This window comes from Typha latifolia, chromosome 13 (genome assembly GCF_019914945.1).
Source record: "Typha latifolia isolate L0001 chromosome 13, TyphaL0001v2, whole genome shotgun sequence".
NCBI lineage: Eukaryota > Viridiplantae > Streptophyta > Magnoliopsida > Poales > Typhaceae > Typha > Typha latifolia.
In genome coordinates, this window is record NC_133098.1 from 1,348,795 (window position 1) to 1,370,435 (window position 21,641).

General features: G+C 37.1%; 2 protein-coding genes across 7 annotated transcripts; one reads left to right on the top strand and one right to left on the bottom strand.

The window, feature by feature from the left end:
- Nucleotides 1-1,601: 1,601 nt before the first annotated feature.
- LOC140799529 (protease Do-like 9) lies at nt 1,602-7,891 on the bottom strand. The gene is made up of 9 exons (XM_073153878.1): nt 7,102-7,891; nt 5,867-6,066; nt 5,533-5,713; nt 5,113-5,304; nt 3,878-4,110; nt 2,959-3,060; nt 2,736-2,786; nt 2,263-2,367; nt 1,602-2,072 (listed from the first exon to the last, which is right to left on the bottom strand). Exons 1-9 carry the CDS (start codon nt 7,670-7,672, stop codon nt 1,974-1,976), a joined length of 1,734 nt encoding a protein of 577 aa, XP_073009979.1. The 5' UTR covers nt 7,673-7,891; the 3' UTR covers nt 1,602-1,973.
- Nucleotides 7,892-8,279: 388 nt separating this feature from the next.
- LOC140799643 (protein RICE SALT SENSITIVE 3-like) lies at nt 8,280-20,131 on the top strand. Of its 6 annotated transcripts, none has more exons than XM_073154043.1 (10): nt 8,280-8,553; nt 9,553-9,715; nt 13,199-13,367; nt 16,029-16,290; nt 18,572-18,625; nt 18,703-18,861; nt 18,960-19,065; nt 19,161-19,202; nt 19,294-19,350; nt 19,484-20,131. In XM_073154043.1, exons 4-10 carry the CDS (start codon nt 16,253-16,255, stop codon nt 19,946-19,948), a joined length of 921 nt encoding a protein of 306 aa, XP_073010144.1. In that variant the 5' UTR covers nt 8,280-8,553; nt 9,553-9,715; nt 13,199-13,367; nt 16,029-16,252; the 3' UTR covers nt 19,949-20,131. The 6 variants fall into 6 exon arrangements, with proteins under 6 accessions (XP_073010144.1, XP_073010145.1, XP_073010146.1 ...); XM_073154044.1 differs by having other exon boundaries at nt 8,280-8,549; XM_073154045.1 differs by having other exon boundaries at nt 8,280-8,519.
- Nucleotides 20,132-21,641: the final 1,510 nt, after the last annotated feature.

Below are 21,641 nucleotides of genomic sequence, written 5' to 3' on the forward strand. Positions count from 1 at the left end.
GATGCATTACCTGTTACTGTTGATAGCTCTAGTATAGTAGTACTGGAGCTTAAGTCCCCACCACCACCTTGGCCATTTATGGGCTGCATTGCCTCTGTGAGTTGGGATACCCTGCAGTACAAAACTTTACAGTCCCACCACCCCTTTGTAATTGATGGGCTTCAATTCTTTGTGAGTTGGGAGACCCCCCCACCCTAGTACAGCACCACCATCTAGTCTTCACCTCTTAGGCCATTTACTAGTGTGGGCCTTATAGCATACACTTGCAAATATTGCAAAAAAATTCATACAATTTCATCTTCTATGAGCTGTTTTTTTTTTTTTGTGTGTAAGTATAGATGATAAAATAGTGGATGTATCTCCCAGAAAAATCCAAAAGAAACGAAGGACAGAGCCTGTGATACCTTTGCTTGTTTTGTGATCAGATGTGTATGGCCCAAAGAATACTATGGGTGACTTCCCTAATGAAGTTACATTATGATGCCTTTACTTAGCCCAATGTGAGAGCTCTCCTTTTAATTAATTAGCAATAAACTGGTTGGCCGTACTGAAGCAATTATTTATAGCTCCATTTAGGCTCATTAATGCAGGTCTTTTTCCTTGTTATGCATAACTGTTTTGGTTTATTGTATGTTTTCGTAAAACAAAAGCTATGCTCACTAATGACCACAGGGGAGAGAGTAGGAAAAAAGAGTATGATGACTCATATGCTGATGCTTACATAGCAAGTAAGTATCATTTGGAAAAGGAAGTATACCATCTCTCTAGCACTTGTAGGTTTTATCTCTCCCTCTCTCTCCTGGAAAAATTATGAGATCCCAGAACTTCACTAAGAGTCCCAAGGAAACATCACAGATCACATCATGTTTAACAGTACAAAAGTTGATCATTAAAAAGTGTTTTGTTACTTTCTGGAACTGTCAAGATCAGTGGGGAAGTGATGTTAACATAGCATGATTTTGTGTACAACGCAATCTTATCCCTCGTAAAGAGATGTTGGAAGGCAGTTGAGAAGAGTAACGGGAAGCTACAATTTATTATCTAAATCTTAAACAAGCCGTAAGAAACACACAAGATGTTCCTAAGTTCCATAAGATGTTGAAACAATAAATAATTTAGATGTTGAAGACGATACACAGCATTACAAGATGGAAAGCAAAAGGAAACAAAAAGTTCACATGTGACCACGACATAAAAATGAGATGATTATCAGTAAATCTTGATCTCAGAAAAGGTTTGGTAAAGAAATCGACATTATTAAACAATGACAAACTAAGTGAAATATGATATAATGCTTTAAGCTTTTCAATAGCTATCACATATTTCTTTTGGAATGCAATGAGAACATGTGTAACAAGCCAACTCCTTCAAGTTGGAACTATAAAGCCAACAGTGAAAAGGCTGCTAGAAAGATTGCTAGCAACTTTCGTTCTGTTTAAAGAGCTCGCTAATTTTCACAAACATTGTCAAAATCAAACATAGAAAGCAACATTACTTAGCATAGTCGTCAAATGAGAGGGGGAAAACGAATTGGACAAATCACTGTCGCTCTTCACAATGCAGAGAGCTAAAAAAGAAACAGAACAATGCACTCCAGAAAATCAACGGGAAAACAACACAAAGAGTTGTATTGGTTAAAAGGTTGATGAGGACCCAAAGTTATCTTTGTCATCAGTAAGACTTGGTAAATAACAACATTGTTTATGCAACTCTCTGTATCCTCACTGCTGAGAAGATAGATCAGTTCTAAAAAATTTCTCAGATAGTGTGTAATAACTGAAGTGCCTCAAGATGACATTACAAAACCTGCTAGAGCACATAACTTCACCCCGTAAGTATAGTGAGCTTATAGGTAGCCAGCGTTCTCTCATCTCTAAGTAATAAAAAGCACTTGAACTTGGCACCTTACAGACAGACATGTTGCTCAACATACTTGAGAGTAATTGATGCTTCATGCTTGATGTTGCTTTCCCTCATGTCTTTAGATCATCAGACATTGCTGAAGGTATGCAGTGTGTAGTCAAAATATCCTCTGTAGCAGCTTTTGCAGTTTTTGCCTCGAGGACTACAATCTGTCATCAGAGAAGGATAACGCATTAGTTTCCCCATGTGCAATAGGAGGGAGATTAGTGAGGATATCCAGTGTAGCTTGGAGCATGTTAAATCACAACATCAGGAAAAATTTAAAATAAAACTTACGTAATTTTATAATAATGACAATAACAAAAAGCAATAGGTAAGGCCCATTGGAAGAGAGAGAACCTGCTGGTACTCCAGATCAAACTGTAAGAACTCCTCATTGCAATTCTCCACCATGGTTGCCAAGCTTTTCAGATTTTTGACGGGTTTACCATTGAAAGCAATAACCTGTAGATAAAGGTACAAATAAAGACTAAAAATTCAGTGCCTTTTCAGCAGCCAAAAATGAAAATTCACGTACTCCAAACAAATTGCCCTGGACATGCGCCCTAGTTAATGTGGACTACACTGTCCATCAGATAAAGTTAAAATTGGGGGACCCATATTTACATTTGTAATTCAGACAATTTATTTGTTAACAGATCCCTTTATCAAAATATTAAATGTAATTTGTTCGATGAAGAGAGATACAAAGCAGATGTATAGAAGGTTGATTCAATTCCAAATTACAATTTCCTCCAAAACAAGAACTTGAAAGTAGCAGCACAATGAGACTGAATGATAAAAGTAGCTGGTGGCTGAGAACCATTTCTTACCTGAGTATTGACAATATCTTCATAACCAATATTAATATCTGCCACAAGCACCTGAAACGTAATAAGAAAAACAAATTCGTTACAAACTCGTTAATTCCTTGAAAAGACATTCAAGATGTAGTTACCAGTAATTGGCACAAAGAAAGGCCAAATTGTAGGAAAATTGACAGAGAAGCAAGTTAACTTTTCACTTAGTCAAAATGTCACGCAAAGAACTAGAAACCTGGGAAACCACCACGAGCTGTTCATCTGGCGATTGTGCCATTGCATGTAGGTGCTTGTCCAACAATTTGACAGGTGCATCATACTCATAATCTTTCCCATACTGATATATAAAATTCAGAAAAGGTTGAGTTAGTGCCAGAAAATAAAAAAAGAAAAAAAACTTGATTTTTCTTATTTCAACAAAAATAGCTGTATAGATCAAAGTGATCTTACAACACTAACTAGCTGTCAAACAGTATTCTGAACAAATCTTCTAGCAAATAAAACCTGACTCAAAAGTCAAAGGTGTTGCTGAGACTAGAAAATAACCTGAGAAGTAAAGTACAAAAAATTCGGCAAAAAATATGTCTTTCAAGAGTCAAATAGATGAACACCACATTTTTCATCACGAACAATTCCACAAAAATTATTAAACATATTATAGTTGATGAAGTGCAGGGAACTAAGTCAATAACTATCTACATCAAATGACACGATGAACCATTCTTTCTGACAAATTCGTAAACTAATACCAATGATGTTGTCACCATTATGTTGGCCAATCATCATTTTTCCCTAATGAACATACTCCTGGAGCACAGCAGTAATAGCTGATAAAAGGATGATAATAAATCATCATTGTTAATTGTGAAAGCTAGCATGTATTTTCATGGTTCGTGAAAAGTGCTTTCTTAACAAACCCTACCCTCTTTCATCTCTTTTCTTTCCCTTACAGTCAATATCCTTAAGGAAAAAATAAATGAAAATTTTTATTAGCATATATTGCAAAAATGCGTAATATATCTACATAACATAAGCAAGGACCATATCATTCTTGAGTCCTTGACAGGAAATGACTGGTAAATTCATGACTGCAAAAGTCAACTGTTAAAAGGAGTAAAAGCACATAAGCAATCACTACATCAAAGATAACACACCTCGGAACGAAGATATGGAACAGAAACAGTTGTAAAGACGAAGCCAGCAATTATGTAATATGATGGAGGTTTCCCCTTAATATGAGCTGCAATGAGTCTTTTGTGAGTGGCAAGTTTTATGTTGAATTGACGAACTTTTGAATTTCGTAGAACTTTAACCACAGCGTTCTCGCCAGTGTACTTCTGAGAAACAAGATAACTGAATCCAATGCGCTCGCCATGCCTGAAAGGAACTAAAGACAAAAGGAGAAGCAAGTAAATAAACATGTAAATTTTTTGTTAACAAGTCTAGAAGTCTATACATGTAAATTCTTCATTTACAAGTCTAGAAGTCTGAATATATAAAGCAAGTAAATCATCTGCTTGATGGTCAGCAATTAAGATACATAATGTGGCAATTAATCTCAATCATCTACTCAGCACAACATCATTCATGACAACCACCTGACAAACGCAATCATCACCTGTGTAACCACAAAAATATAAACCTCGAAGATTGGCGACAAAGATCCATCAAATTAACCAATCATTATACTGGACTATTGCTATAATACAAGATTAGATTGCACAAGGTGCACATGTAAATTAGCGCTTCATTGTCATGGTAAAAAGTAACTTGGCAAACTGAAACCACAAGTATAGATCCCAAAATAAAAGCACAAACAAACTCAGTAGCAAATGCCCAAAATTAAAAATAAAGAATTAACAAGTCACCAATAATAAGTTCTAGGACATATCTTAGAGAACTATACCCTATTGTTCAAAATAACCAGACAGAGAGAAATATGGCTGTAAATAGTACTAAATCCAGTGTTGTAATTTGACATCAAAATCTCATCTAAATTTATTTCAAGTCCAAGATTCACTTTCCCAGTCAAATATATAACATCTCAGGTCAAGTCAATCACTTTATTGCTGTTTTCCTCATCTGGTTTGGACTTTGAAGGGTAAACTAATATCTTTGACAAGATATAAGATGGGACACTTGGTCAAAGTTCATGATTATTATGGTGCCACAGCAAAATGAAGAGTTGAAGATCCAATGATGAGTGACAATCAGCTATCATGGAATGTAAGACAAGATAAATTTGACTCATAGATGCATGAACCTGACCAGCATAATTGCCATTAAACCTTGTAAAATGAGATGATCAGATAGATAAGAGCATGACATCAAACATCATGTGTATGCAACAGAAGATATACTTCAATCATGACACAATATTCTGACAAACCTGTCCCATCATTAGCAATATCAACACCATCAAAGCCAAGAATGATATCAGATGGCTGCAGAAACTCAGATTCTGGTGCGGTAGGCTCTATCCTCCTCACACGCACACCCTTCTGATCCGATTTCATTCCCATTGCCTTGCGCAAATCAGGATTTTCCATTTTCTGCCACTCAATCCCAAGTATAGGGAATCCTAAAAAGATTTGAAACAAAAAAAATGATTACAGTTAAAAATCTCAAAATAAACATAAAATTTCAACTCTGAGAAACAGAGAAAGGAAGTAATACTCTTATCATCTTATGGTTTACAGTCGGCAACAATGGGTACTCGACATAAAGATGGAGGAATTTACTGACAAAATTGAGAAACAGAAATATGTACTGAAAATTCTCAGCCCCTACAGGAACACTTGCAGTTTACCTGTATATTCTCCGGATTTTTCATAGTCATTTATGAAGTGCATAATAACAGGAGTGGGTATGACATATCCTATATTCTCCACATCTTCATGTTTAAGAGACTGAAATGCTATACCAACACATTTGCCCTTGTCATTGAATGCAGGACCACCAGAATTTCCAGAGTTAATAGCTGCATCTATCTGTCCACAACAAACTCAGAGTTATACAACTAAACAAATAACTTCAAGAGGAAAAAAAAATCCTCTTTGTTGAACAAAAATTTGCATATGGTGGCACAAGGAGATGGCTAACTAATAGAGATATAAAAGAGCTGGAAGCATAAGAATGCCAACCTGCAAGCCTAGAAGTTCTGTGGAACCATGGACATAAGATAGTATCTCTATTCTTGAGACAACGCCACTTGTCACAGAGATTGTATCTCCTCCAATAGGGTAACCAACAACAGTAACAGCATCCTGAAGTGCAGGCAATGACCCAAACTCCACTGGAGAAACGCCTTCCCAAAATTCATCATCACTGACGGTCAACATGGCTGAATCAAAGCAATTTGTCAGTATGCTAAAAGTATTACATTCTCAGAAATGGATATAGACTAGCAGATACAGATATTACAATCTTATAGATATATAATTTTATGAAACAAGGGTGTCATATGGTCATCTATTAACATCATTTATCAAGCAACTTCATTTTTCACTGATAAATGCATCCAACACTAATTTAAGATAAAGTAGCAAATAACATAAAGGACATGTTAAAGCATTGCATTCCTGTTTACCTTTCTGACAAAAAATATTGGCTGTATTCTAGAGGTAATTACAGTATCTAACTTGTTGAGGGTGAATGATGAAAAATTGAAAACTAAGCATCTGAACGCTCAAGACTGAAATTTTTTGTTGCTACTTAGCCAGTTTATGAGATAATGTACAACATCTTGTTTATCATGCCAATAATTGGTAAATGAATACCTTTTCCCATGTACAAAATTAAGCATCAATGGAGGTCTTGCATAATTGTTTACTATCACCAAACTGATTTCAGAGGCTTTTGCTCTGTTTGGTATAAAATGATTGAAGCACACTTTGATTTCAGCCGTGAAAATTCATTTAAGGATGGTATGTATCAATAAGCTCGTATATGCAAAAGCACATTCCGAGGATAAATCCCTATGTGGTATCTAGTGCAAAATCACACAGAGAGAGGCAAATGGATTTGAAGATGCCTCCAAAGTATGTAGATATATGTCATCATTTCCTTGCTTGATGTTTTACTGGAAATCAAAGCTAGCCCACATCTTTTTTTATGTAGTTCTTCTAGAAACTCCATGATTCCAACAAGAACCTCCATCAACTCTACCCATACGGCCATACTACATATGCTCTTTCTGATACAAATTAGCTGAATTACTGTCCAACATGCCAATTCCATGCGCTCCATCCATTCTCACAGGAATTTTAATTTAATTACCTCTACTTCTATGTAATAATTTATGGATATCAAGAAATAGAAAATAAGAACTTATGTGATATAAATGCAACAAAAGAAGAAAAAAAACGTCATTTCTGACCAATATCGCACTCCGTCCCAATGGCCAACACAGTCGCAACATACTTCGTATCCGATCCGCGTTTCTTGAGCTTAACCTGGGTGTAATGTTCAACGGAATGCGCATTCGTCAGCACCCGTCTGCCCCCGATAATAAAACCACTGCTACTCGAGCTGTACTGCCGCTTCCGCTGCCATGGCAACGAGAAATTGGGTTCCGTGTGAACACAAAACACCTTAACGACCGCATCCATCGATGGCATCGCCTTCGCCACCTGGTCCCACTTCGGCGCCGGCGGCTCCGTCGCCACCAACGGTCCGTTGTGCCTCAGGAGGTCCCCAACCTCGCCCTTCCCGGATACCACGGGGGAGGCCCGGCGAAGAGGGGAAGAGGAGCTGGTATCGGGCGCGTCGGAGGGGAGTTCCCGCCGCCGGGACTTCGGCGGCCGGCCTCGACGGCGGGGAGCGGCGAGCTCGGGGTCGTCAGGGGAGGAGGGGGAGGGGGCGATGCCGGAGTTAGGCATCTGGAGGTCCATAGTCTCGGCGACGGGCTTCTTAGCCTTGCGGCCCCGCTTCCTCTTTGATTTGTCCATGGCGGTTAGGGTTAGGGTTTTCGCGGCCCTCGAGGATGAGGGGAAAGAGGAGGAGGAGGTGAGAGGGATTCAAGGGAAGGCGCGGCGTAAGATTAATAGATTCTTGAGGGATCAAAAAGAGAAATGGTGGTCAACAGGTGACGGCTTCCGGGAATCAGCACGCCCGCAGTTGTGATCATGCCATTCTTGGCTAGGTGAAATTTCGGAACTGTCCTCTTTAACACCCTATATTTTGACTTTATTATAAATAACAGCCCCCACAACGGAACAAACACAATTTTTATATTTACAAATAAACTCTCTCTTCTTCTTATTTACAAATAAGTACTCCCCTTTGTTAAACTAAAGTCATAGCTTTGTAAATAACGAAAAAGAGGGGCTTTATTTGTCGTATTGATAAACTACCGGGTGTTATTTATAATTTTATATTTTAGAATATGGTTGCTTTTTTATTTATTTTGTTACTTTTGTACGTTAACGCCACTATTTTTCATTTTACTCCACATAAATATATCAGGAATTGATGTAGATAAGGCGGGCTTTCATGGACTCGGCCTAGAAATAAAAGGCCTAAAATTTTCTCAGTTTCGCTGTCGATCAACTCTTCAATCGGATGAAGCCCATCAAGTTAAAATATCCCTATTCATCGTTCTTTCCCCCCCTTCCAAGATCGCTAAACTCCTCTTTGCTCTCGGAGACTTTTTAATTGATGCTTAATGGTGTTAGCCTCTTGGTTCTCGGAGCGACTTCTTGCTTACGAATAGGCGATTTCGACTTAAAGGCTCAGTAATCGTGTTGTTCTTGGAGCAGTTGAAGTGGTTTTGTTGCTAATGGCGCGGAAGGCTCAGTGAGATTTGCTCTTTGTCTATACATTGATGCGAGTAATTCTTCTCCTATCCGTTACATAAGCTGTGTCGGGTTATCCACTTTTAAACGTGAATCGTCTTACCGTTCTGATAAATTTGTCTATATATTGTATTTTTTGGATTCATTCAGCTGTGTTGCGATCTCGTGGCGTTTAATTTTCTTAAATCATTTCTTAACTTATATTCTTCATTTGGATCGGAGTAAATGAGGATAGGACAAATGTGAATATGTTTATGCTGTTAATAGCACCATCTTTTCTTTAACTTAACATCTTCATGGAAGACTGTTTACCACACGATTCAATCTGACAAGTAATATATAATGAGGATGGTTGACATAGTTTAAGATGAGCAGGCCTCTAGATGATTAGCTGATCGTGCATAACTGCATGCTTAGATTTAGGAGTATTGGATTTGACTTCATATATATTGATGCAAAGCCTAATATGGCAAATTCAGAAAGAGAAATCCATTTCCCGCAATTAAATATTTCCTAATATCTCATGGGAACCTCATTAGTCCGTCATTAAAAGATATTAAAAGAAATTCAGTACTCCACAATTAAAAGATATTTCCTAATATCTTTTAATATGACAATTAGAGAATATCAGGAAAAATAACTTGATTTCTTATGGGAACCTCAGTAGTGATGTAGTAGCTCACTGAGCTCACTGTCTTGAGCAATTAGATATTTCAGGCTTAATTTCTGAAATTAACATACTTTAGAAATGGCGGCAGCTCTACAATATAGTTACTGTCAGTTATACATAAACATTACACTTTCTCATACTTACACCAGCAACTAGTAATGATTTTAGCAGACTAATTTAGTTAAATGCAGATGACTAGGACTTCTCTGTATATTTTCAAGTTTCAACCATGCAGCAATTTTATCTGCAATAAACTGGTTAGAAATATGACATGAAGTCTCATTATTTGTCTTCGTTTATCTGCATTCAAATCTAATGCTTCAGCTTCTCAGATGCACTTAACACTACCAATGTGCTCATGCAGGTCCAGTTAGCTTCATACAAGGATATTCTCAGCTGGGTCAGAACCTGATGAGGGCTCATGTTGTGGTTCAGGGTGCATGGTGCAAGAGTTGCTATGACGGTAGTCAGCGCTTACTGTTGTGGTGAACAATTGGGGATTCTAAGAAATAATCAGTCTAAAAATGGTATCTGGTCATGCTTTTAATTTTTTGCGCTTATCTGTACTAGAATTTTTCTTGACAATTAATGTGTCAATTTTATTGCTCTTATAGTCATTCTTTTTATGCAATATAATGAAACAGTTGGCCTAAATTAATGGTAAAAGTTTGTTTATTTTTAGAACTGGGTATTAGAGTTTGGGTCATTTTTTCAAATGGATTAAACTTTGGTCTGTATCTGGGTTACCTTCAATGAAGGAAGTGGTGGAGGTGAGATTCACTTGGAAGGGAGAGGTGGGGCAATGTTTAACGAGTGCATTATCCTAAAACATTGGGCTGAAGTTAAATAAATATTGCCAGGCACAACAAGAATCTCTTCAATCAAATGTTGACAAAGTTCAGTGGAAATCATAAACTTAGATACTATATGACTAATGATGTATGCTATTTAAAAACTTCTCAAGTCTTGGTTTTGTTAGAATTTTCTTTCTTTCCCATGGTCTGTCAAACAAAAATAGCAGAACTTGCAAGAGACTTGCATCAACTTCTTAACTCAATTCTAGCTTATTCAGGATGCCATTATGTCAATAATATGAGAGTTAAATTGAAGACTAAACCTAGAGTCCAGCGGTTGGAAACTGGTATAACCGTATCTCACCTCTCCGTATAACTTGTTAGCTGTTCTTTTTTCTTGGAAGAGATTACAATTGCTGGATCATAAGCAATTTTCAGTTATAAGAGAAAAAAGGTTCCATTTCTTTTCTTATGGAACATACATATCAGTGGCCAACTTTCCATTTTCCTCTGTACTTCTTCCCACGCTCCAACTCTGCAGCTACTTCTTGTTCTTTTCACCTTCACATGCTTCTCTCCTTTTTCTGTTTTTTTCTTATCAGTGTGCCTGCTAGTGCATGATCTATTCTTGCCCACCTGTTTGTTCTTGCAGTACATTCTTGGATTCATGAAAGACTGCAAGTTTTATTCTGTAACAACTCATAAGATAAACATAAAGAACAGGCCTAACTTGAATTCTATGGGTTTGGTAAATGCTATGTACTGTAGGAGAAAAGCTATGTTTAACTTCTAAAGCACATGAAGGGACAAATTAATGTGTTCTAATCTCCTCTTGCTGGACTTATTTTTAGCAAGAGTGCTCTTCCATGGCTACTGCCTTCCATGATGTCGCTTCAAAATAGAACATTGTCATGACCAAATACCTACCAAATTGGTAGGTATGAATTTGAGCATGGGACAATTGCTACCTAATAGCTGTGAGTCAACATTCTTCTTGGATGACTTCCATGTGATTGCAGGAAGAGGAACTGCATTCCCTGTCCTGATTGAAGATAGTCTTTTTCTTGTTCAAAACTAAGCCATTCCTTTCTAGTTTGAAAAACACACAGTAATTGCTCTACATCTATTGTATATGTTTGTCGACATGCTCAACTATGTATTCAGCATTTTTCACATGAATAAATTGGATCGAATGGCATTTATATTATGTGACTGATCTTCGAAATGGAGATCAATAATCCTATATAATTGTGCATTCCTACCTGGAAACTCTTGGTGTATATCAATAATTAGCTGTCTAATTGGGAATCTCAAGAGTTTCCGCTGCATGATATTACTTTTTATGCATTAACCTATAAAGTAATTCTCACAATACTTTATATAAAACTGGCAGAATTCTGAAATAAAACTACTGCTCTACTGTTTGCCTTGCTTTGTGGTAAATGCTTCTATTGCTGATGAACAGTTTACAAGGAAGTTCACGTAGTTTAAGGTGCCTCACATAAAATAAATACATGGATATTGGACTTCGGGACATTGTTTGTTCACACCAAAAGGTGTAGTGCTGTCAATGTGCCTTTGTAGTTAATCGTGGTAATAGTGTGGATTTACTATTGAGGATTACAATTGCTTTCAGACAAGCAGAAAAGCTTAACTCTTCTCTATCAATTTAACAGTAAATTTCTATCAATCCTGCTGTCCGTAGATCAGCCGTCAATCCTCTTTGGGTCCACCTGACAAGATTTTAGAGTTGTTTAGTTTGTTCAATAATTGCAAACCATTATGCAGTGTAGGCTTTCTTATTTTTATACATCTCCCTGACAACCTGCTGGAGATAATTCATCATTGACATTTGCTGATGACCTGATGTGATTCCCTCAACTTTCTTTTCGGGATTTGATCTCGCTCTTTCCTGCTAGCAAACAATGTACTGATGTAGGCTCTTTGTTGTTTGGTGAGGCATCCATCAATCAAGGAACCAAGAATGAAAGTAAGCCACAGAATGTTATGATCGACGCCATAATAATCTCCTCTTCCATGTGCCATCCCTTCTGTAAAGAGGTGAGAAAGTTAAACGATGCATAGAGCATGAGTTGACTTTTGTGCTTCAAGTATTACGGGAGAGAAGAAAATATGCAAGGAGGGTCAGTAGATAGATAATGTCCATAGCAATTGCAGGGTCATGGTAATAGTTGGTTAAGGCACCATATCATGGTCCACACCCTTTGAATTGATTTGATGGTCCTCCTATTATATTGGTGGATGACACCATCTATTCATGCCCTTTGGTATAAGTTAGCTCAAACTCAGATTTCTTACGATCTTAGTTCAAAAATCTTCTACCAACTGTTCAACCATGCATCGTGTTTAACAAGTGGGATTATTTTTTGAATGTTTAATCAACTTTGGCAGTCAAAACTTTTTCTTTCCCAGTTGTATTTCAGTATCTTGTGTTATAAGGTTCAAGTCTTTCTGATCATAATATTGCCATTCAACTGTTTGTCCAGTACTATAATCATACGCAATAGAGATCCATCTGTCAATCCCCTAAAACAGAAGCAATTTCATGTGCATTTCCCTACCTAGATCCTTATAAGGTACAACTCCACCTCTGTAAACAAAGTAACATAAATGCGTAGTTCTTCATTAACTAGAAGTTTTTAACACAGGTGAGTTAGAGCAGTTGACTCCAGATAAAAACTGTGGTCCTAAGTTGGTGCAACATTATGCGACTGTTCTTGTGTTTAATCTTTGTTGTACTTGCAGTCTTCTGTAGCTGCATTCTGTCAAACAGTGTTGGAATCTTGCTGCGAGTCTGCAAGTTTATCACCAATATTGGGTTCCTGTCAGTAATGGTGTTTTCTACTATCATCTTCTCGACTTTATAATGAACTATTTAAAAATTCATCTTTCTGTTCCTGATATATATAGTATGTTCCTCATTTTTTATGTATATCCTTCTAAATTTGATATTAAAAAAATGATTATTTTCTCCTTCACAGATTAAGTAGTTCAGATGTTAACTGTTGTGTCACACAAAAAAATAAGTTTTTGAGAGATAAACACACTAACACCAAATTTAAAGAGTATTACCTAAAAAAGAATAGGATTTTAAGGGGAAAACTCAAAGAGAAAGACTAGGAATAGTTACAGTGATGATGCTCACATGTTCTACAGCAAAGCTGAGATACCTATTCCATCCTTCCATTGATGCAGGTCTCTTTCAAAGCCAGGGAAAAGAAGGATCATGACAAGAAAAAGATTATCTTTTCTTCCTCATTCAATGATGCTAGCCATCCAGAACCTTAGTAATTGACTCTCTAAACTTGTGCTTAGTCCCATCAACAACCCAGGCAGATCAGAAGCATGGAGTTAATTAAGCAAAGTAAGTTTTTAAGTAAAAGTACCACTTTGTTTGATTGGCTTTATGCCTCTGTTTCCAACATGCAAGACTAGATCAGGACCTGCATAAAGTGGTTGGAATTGTAGCCATCAGTTAGGGATCCAATATATGTGACAGTCCTTAGTTGCTGGTCAGAGCTCAGTCAATCTTTTCCAAGAAGGCTGATTCATTTTTAAAGCACCCAGCATTTATTTGGATTTTCCTCCTTTCTTTCCTATGGCATTTATTGGATGATAAGAAGGCTACAAGCGAGTCCACATCAAGTTCCAGAAGGGCAAGATAGTGGGCAATTAAATGCCAAAGGAGAAGCTGTCTCCAGATACTGTTAACTTAGCAAATCATTAGTACTGGCAATCCTCTTAGAATCCAGATCTGCCTTATGGTCCATCAACAGGAGCCTACTATCTTGTGCTACATATGCCTACATTATGGTCTGCTCCCTATTTATTGGTCATCTACAGGGAATTAGTCTTTTCTATGGAAAATTAACAGTGCATGGCTCTTTATATATGAAGTTTGGAGCTTACCTACTATTTTAAACATACAGCAAAAGTTATGTGCTACCTATGCCTACGTTATGGTCTGCTCCCTATTTATTGGTCATCTACAGGGAATTAGTCTTTTCTATGGAAAATTAACAGTCCATTGCTCTTTATATTTTATATATGAAGTTTTGGAACTTACCTACTATTTTAAACATACAGCAAAGTTATATGCTTAGCTTGTCTTCTATTACTCTTCTTTCTTCTTCTAACGTAAGTTAATGGCAGTGCTGCAAATTGAATAAGCATACCACTTCTCCGAATAAGTTTGTGTAAGGATTTAGTTTGAGCTTTATATTTTGTGTTGCCATCATAATACTATTACGCATCATAATGCTTGCATTATTGTTTTCTTTTCTCCTTGTCTCCACTACACAAGATCACATAAGCTAAAGTAGCATAGGTCAGACCAAACTTCCTAGGCAAACTACTCTTGTCCTCCTATTCTGTTTCCACTAGTTGAACCTAGCAGGCTTTTCAGTACTGCTGGATTCCTAATTCTGATAGTACTATTGTACCATTTTGAAGTTTGTAACGAGTTTTTGACCCGAATAGACTTGTTCTTAGTTGTTTTTTTTAAAATCAAAATAGCTTACACGGCAAACTTATTACAAAAATAGGTCTATTCTATTGTAGTCTTAATTAAAACACTTAACTGTTAAATATTTTATTCGATCAAAAGTTAAAATACTAATCATTTCAATAATTTACTATAAAAAAATAATACACATAAAATGCTAATTATTAAGTTTTTATTATTAAAAATACTACCCAAGATCGATATAGATAAAAATATAAAGAAAACGTTTATAGTATCATAACTTTCTGCTCGGTTATTTATTTTAGTCATAAAATATATCACGAATATATGAAAGACTTTTATAAATTAAAATATTGTAGTTATTTTTGAAACTAACTGCGCTATAAATCGCCAAAAAGAAAAGACTGTAGCTCATTCAAATTTTATTTTAAAAAAATTTCTCAGTTCATTTAGATAAAACGCTCAATTCTTCAGCATTTTTAAACATAAAATAATGAACAATTTAGTGTTTTATAAATGAACTTTTTTAGCGTCGTTATCCAAAGATAAAATGCTGAATTTACCAGAGTTTTACATATAGCTATAGTATTTCTTACTCATTTTAATATTAAGTTTGAGGTGAAATTTATTCCGATAAATAAAATATAAAAAAAGGCTAGTTTGGTTAAAAAAAAAGTCTTTGTAACACCACCCAAATTCATTTATAGGAAGACAAATATCAAAATGCAAGTATAGCAATTGCTTTCTCATGAGATTACAACGATGTGATAAAGCAGCGAATCATTTGGTTAGCCTTTTGTACTCTCATTTGGTAAAACTGTTGCCAGGTAATCATGTATTACTGCTCTACCTGGTCAAAGTGGGCAAAAAAAAAGGGGGAGAGAGAGTGTGGTAAAAGTTTGGCAGGAGGGAAGCCATGAAGTTTCTATGTAGAACCCTATTTTCCTGCATAAATGCAGGGAAAAGGTGCACCATCTTTTCAATTAGATGCCAAGATGTGACTAGCAAAAGGCATCTCGTGATCAGCTTGGAATTTTCCTCGGTAGAGAAGTTGGAATTGGCAGCAATGGCTTGAGGCAGCAATGACCAAACCAGCTCCTTTCTTATCTTTTCTTGAAGAGTATATATTCTCATTTTAATTTTTAACCCACCTTATTCTGCATTTTATAATCCAACTCCGTGTTTTTCTTTCATTTCATTTGGCTCATGCAGATTTATTCACTTTGAGCATGTGGGTATAATTGTTAGTAGAGTTAAATGATGCCAATCCTTATGCACTATTTATTTCTCTATAAATCAACAATTAGCAAGTTGGTGGCTCATGTTGTGCAGCTTCACATGGAGGAAAAAAATAAATAAATATCCGATCTTTCTCCAAAAAAAAATGATGTATAATTCCTTATCCACATGATTTCTAGTAATTTTTATTTAGTCTTGTTATTGCACCAGTGTCATCATGCCCAGATGGCCAAATTGGTATATATTATTGCAAACTTTTACCTTGCATTAAATCTTAGTATATACTTTCTTTTTTATGAGGCATTCTATGCAATCCTGCAGGCAATGAGAGGAAGAGGAAGAAACATTCAATCCATATCGGGAAATGCAGAACTCTGCTATAATTATGCAATAAAACCAAGGCAGGAGCAAACAGAGCCTGATGTGATATATTATAAAAACCAACAGAGACACATATCAGCACAGATGGCACTGAAATTAAGGTCTTGACATGAGTCAAAACAAAAAAATTACCATCTTTAGAGCAAGACCTTCTACCTGAACAAATGTCTTCTTGGCCAGCATCTTACAAACAAATGTACAGGTATGGATTTTTCCTGTGGCAAAATTGAGCATATTGTAAGAAGGTGTGTTGCCTGCTTTAAGGGTGTAAATAGTTCATTGATCTGCCCCCTTGTCTGGAAGTTTGCTCACAGTTTTCTCATACGAAGCCCTCAAATGATCTTTTAAATTTTATATTTCTTGTTGCATATGGGGCTTGGAGTGGAATGGGATGATATTAAATAATTAGGACAGGAGTCCACTTGTTATCTTCACCAGACTCCTCTGTCATGCCGTCCATTTCATCCATACCCGGCTCCCCATTTCATGAGGTCGCTAGTAATCCACAATCATACAAAGAAAAGATCGAATGTGGATAATAATTAGCAAAAACAAATCCATATGATCCTATTCTTGCAATCAAAATGGAATCCAACATCAACTACAAATATGGCTACTCTTGCTTATGTCACTCTTAGTCTCAGGCCATGCAGATATGTGATGGGTATATGGACATCTAAACTTTTCATACTTGGATTTGGATCCTCTCCATCTCCGTACATATATGGTTTTTTTCCACGCACCCACAAATAGGACAAAGGGTAAATTATTAAGATGGGCATCTCTGTAAGTACTAGTAATGAAGAAAGCTGGCTTGCTTTTTGAGTCATGAATGGTTACTTTGGCTGAAGGACACTCAATCGCTCAGCTATTTGGTACTGTACCATTGGCTCTTTATTAGGTTCCCATGAAGGGTCAAGACATGGAATGATGTGGATTAGACTCGGGGGTTATTTGTTATGATGGTGTGGGTCAAAGTGGTCAAGTCCTGTTTGGTTCTTTCTTGCTTTCCCTGTCAGGGGGGAAAAGAGATGTGAAAACTGGGGTTTGATATCTCTAAAATCACTTTTGGTCATCATACAATCTCAAAGGACAGAGTACTCTGAATCCATTTCCAGTAGCTCAACATCATATATCTTTCTATCACGCTTCTTTCTACTAATTGTTGTGATAAAAGTGCATGTATAGGGATTAGGCTTTGATCATAACCACTAGATTCACATGCCATTGTTCCATGGTGTGCATCTAAGTAAGCTATAAGATGTGCACCTTTTTCTCACATATACTTGATGCTTCGCCTTTCTTTGAATGATTACAATGCACATAAGACAGTTAAAATGCATGCTAGGTAATGTAGGTGCTTCTTAGAGAAACTTAAATAATTCTGAAAAGCAAAACGTAGGAATATTGGCAAATGTTTATGCATGGGAGTAGGTACTATTAGACAAAAAATTAGACTTCTTCAAATTTAGTCCACGTGGAGAATCATCACAGAGATTGGTACAGATAAGGTATTTGCTACCTATCCTTTCAATATAATTCTCATGTTCACATGCATCTGCTATTCATTTTCTACGAAGCCATTATGTTTTGTTAGACATAGTTTTTGACTCTTTTGGTTGATGGTATTGAACTGCATGAAATGACATGAGATTGATTTAGAATTAGACGATTTATTTATATTCCATTCGATGCAGTCTGAAATCAATAATTAAATAGTCAAATTACCAATATCAGCTAGATTTTCCGAGTTATAAATTTGTCCCCACACGACCTCTAGAATGAAATGAGTGCAAATTATTAGGTGGCAGATGTAGATGAGAGAGGGAGATAGTGGGGGCCTCATATGACAAAATGAAGCCCCACAGTTTGAGGTCTAGAACTATAATTAGATTGGTCTTTGTTCAGATTGAGTGATCTAAGATGAGGGCAGAGGGAAACGGAAATGTAATGATGAAGCAAAGATAGAGTAGGAGGAGGGATCTTGGAAACCGAGAATAATTAAAAGTGGGGCTCTCTGAGATCATATTCGGTAAAATTTGGGGCAATGCATCTCATGATTAAATACTGTACCTATACGCCCACAATAGAGAGAGAGAGAGGGCGAGGGTTATATAATTGGTCTAAGTATATTTCTTTTGGTGGCCTTACAAATAAGAGGGTAGAGAGAGAGAGAGAGAGAGAGAGAGAGAGAGAGGTGTTATGGAGATACCCATCTGAGAGTTTAAAGGATTTTGCAATGGAGGAACAAATCAATCCATTAGCGCTTACCCATCTCCTGCAACACACACTGAGAAGCTTGTGTATCCATGAAAATTCCCAGTGGGTGTATGCTGTGTTTTGGAGGATCTTGCCTAGAAACTACCCACCACCAAAGTGAGTTTGGAAAAAAGAGAGAGGAAAAAAAGAGAGCCAAGAAGTGCAATTCGTGGGTTTTTTTTAGCCATCTGGATCTCATTGTTCTTCTCTATCTTATTTGGCAGATGGGATCTCCAAGCTGGGGTTTATGATAGAACTAGAGGAAACAGGAGGAATTGGTACGAGTTTTTGCTTCATATTCCCCTCTCTTTTACTCTCTTTCTCTCTCTAAAACGTTTGTATATATGTACCATAGGATTCTAGTATGGGAAGATGGATTTTGCAACTTTGCTGCTTCCATCTGTGAACAGCAAGCCATGGCAGGTTACACAGACTGTGAAGCACAACAGACGAAAGGCCTTCAACCCGAGCTCTTCTTCAAGATGTCACATGAGATCTATAACTATGGGGAAGGGTGGGTTTAGCACAGAGATAATCAATTTTGTATCATGCACATACTGAACTTTCTTGACATGTCATTTTTCCTCTTCTTTTCCTCTTATCCTTTGGTAGCTTGATTGGGAAAGTAGCAGCAGATCACAGCCACAAATGGGTGTTCAAGGAGCCCCAAGATCATGAGGTCAATTTCCTCTCCACTTGGAACAATCCTGCAGATTATGTATGTTCATCAATTTAGTTTGATTCTCGTTTTGGGTCTCAAAGAAAGCAAAATGTTGTCAATATTTATATCTTTTTATAACCCATTTCTTTCAGCATCCAAGGACATGGGAGGCTCAGTTCCAGTCTGGTATCAAGGTCCACAAACTACAATATTGCATACTATCTGTTACCTTTACCCCTTGCACTATAGCTATTAAACTAATTTGTTAATATCCTCATCATGCAGACCATAGCTCTAATAGCAGTCAGAGAAGGTGTAGTACAATTGGGAGCTATGAGCAAGGTCTTCTTCTATACTCTACTCTTGTCGATCCACTCGTGCATGCATACGTGCATGGTTGATGACCAATTACTTGATAACCCATGACAAGCTAATGATTGTATCTAATCTCTCTATCTCAACCATGCCAATGAAGGTGGTGGAGGACCTCAGCTACGTGGTTATGCTTCGCAAGAAGTTTAGCTATCTTGAGAGCATCCCCGGCGTCCTGTTGCCTCATCCCTCGTCGTCGGCATTCCCGAGTGCGCCAGAGAATCTGCAAGTCCACTCCCCGGGGCTTGCACCGCCACCGGTGGAGTTCTACGATCAGTTTAGCCAGCAGATTGGAGTCATGCCATCGATGAGCAGCCTTGAAGCCCTTCTCTCGAAGCTCCCCTCGGTTAGCCCGGGTCCGTCGACGGGGCCCTCTTCGCCGGCGTACTATGAGATCCCTGTGGCCATGGCAACTCAAAGGTCTTCAGTTGGGCTCATGGGGATGGAGAGAGTGGCCAAGGAGGAGATAGAGGAGTATAGGCATGGCATGGGTGTGGAGTTTGGTGGTGAGAGTAGTAGCTCAATGTCCTATTTTATCAATGTGGCTAAACCAAGTGAGGGGTTTTAATAGTGAGTAATAACCCAATGCAAATAGAGAGATGACCCACTTTCCTACTTGGAAAGGACTTGTGTCCTGGTATTGAGAGCTTCCTTCTTTCCTATATGACTCAAATTATAGCTACTTTGTAACCTTATTGGTACTTGCTAGGTCAAACCATTATAATAAAATGGTTCAATTTTAATCTAGTAACATATTTGAGCACCTGAGGAAGGACACACAGTATGTCTCATTCTTATCAGTTATGGGCCCTTATGCTGTTCTATCTATAATTCAAAGGTATCCAAGGTGGGAAATGGCAGTAAACAATGTGAAGCTTCTGCAGATAAAAGAAGATGAAGATGCTGAACGGTCCCTTGAAAACTGTGAAAAATATTTAGTAAGATGAATGAAATGTTTTTCTGTTTCTTCTGAGGTTGCATCAAAATAGGTGACCAGTGATCTGTTTGATTAAATTTATGTCTTCAGAGTTTGATGAGCATGAAAGCCAACCAGATGAGTGGTGACCCAATTGGACTCAAGCTAATCTATTAAAAATCTTCACATCATAATAGTTTAGCTTCAAATTGCACAACATAAAAGAACTTAAAATACCCATAGCCTGCCATAATAGTTATTGATGGTAAATATGAAGTAGACCCCTTATGACACAAAAGTGTAACCTGCATCACATATAGTTCATCTCCCCTTGAGGAAATATTGGTTACTTTCAGTGGTCCTCCATATCCTGACAGATGATAAGATATTCAGATATTGATTGCAATATATCAGGGTAGATTGCACAAGATGTTAAACCTTTTAGATACTGTAATCTAGTAAAATATATTCCCAGTTATATAGTGAGTCCACTTAGTATTTGGATTGTGATGTAGATGCATCAAGAAGACTCCTTTGTCATTTCTTTTTCTTGTTTCCAATATGTAGATAGATGACAACATTTCTTTAGTCTAAATTCCAGTTTGGCCTGGGTAAAAAGAATACAAAATACTACTTGCCTTGCAAGTGATTCAAAGTTTCTATAGAACATTAGATAATTCTTAGGAAGTTTCTTCAAGTTCTACCCAACTTTAACTGAAGAAATCTACTCCAATAGAGTGGTCTTGCTTTGAAGGATTCTTGGAAGAATTTATTATAAGTGCATCCTCATCTGAAACATTCTGAACTTTTCAAAGAAACCCCAAGTTATGTTTGAAGATTCAAACACCCACCTTCCAAGAAATGAAGATACTATGAAGCCATACTAACAGCAGAAATTTTATAAGTCAAAGTTTGCCATTATTTAAGTTGAGATTTGTGACTACTTTTACCAAGGAATAAAAGGCATCATAATCACATTAGCCAGAAAGAATAAAAGGACAAGATCCCTCGTGAACTAGTAAGTAGATTTTATTAATTATTTGGATAATAATATCTCACACGCAATCTAGACGAGAGATATTATTAATGACTCAAGGTAAAAATAATAATTTGGGAGAAGTAAACAAAGTCTGCAAGCAACACCAACACCTACCCAAAGCTAAAGATGGTTTAAAACACGTGTATGATTTAATCAAACGAGCATGTGAAAAAAAGAAGAAGCAATCTTTGGAGTCCAAGGTTCAGAATGTGGATAGAATAATTACTAATAATGCAGGGTGTTATGTGGAAACTTTACCCAATATTTTCCACCGGCCTTCATAGATACGGAGTTGGATGACATAAT

Coding starts and splice junctions, on each gene's coding strand:
- LOC140799529 (XM_073153878.1), bottom strand. CDS start 7,672: ATGGACAAATCAAAGAGGAAGCGGGGCCGCAAGGCTAAGAAGCCCGTC. Junction 5,714..5,866: donor CAGAACTTCTAGGCTTGCAG/GTTGGCATTCTT, acceptor TGTTGTGGACAG/ATAGATGCAGCTATTAACTC. Junction 2,787..2,958: donor AGCTCGTGGTGGTTTCCCAG/GTTTCTAGTTCT, acceptor ATTACGTTTCAG/GTGCTTGTGGCAGATATTAA.
- LOC140799643 (XM_073154041.1), top strand. CDS start 18,136: ATGCATCTCATGATTAAATACTGTACCTATACGCCCACAATAGAGAGA. Junction 19,066..19,160: donor GGAACAATCCTGCAGATTAT/GTATGTTCATCA, acceptor CATTTCTTTCAG/CATCCAAGGACATGGGAGGC. Junction 19,351..19,483: donor AATTGGGAGCTATGAGCAAG/GTCTTCTTCTAT, acceptor ATGCCAATGAAG/GTGGTGGAGGACCTCAGCTA.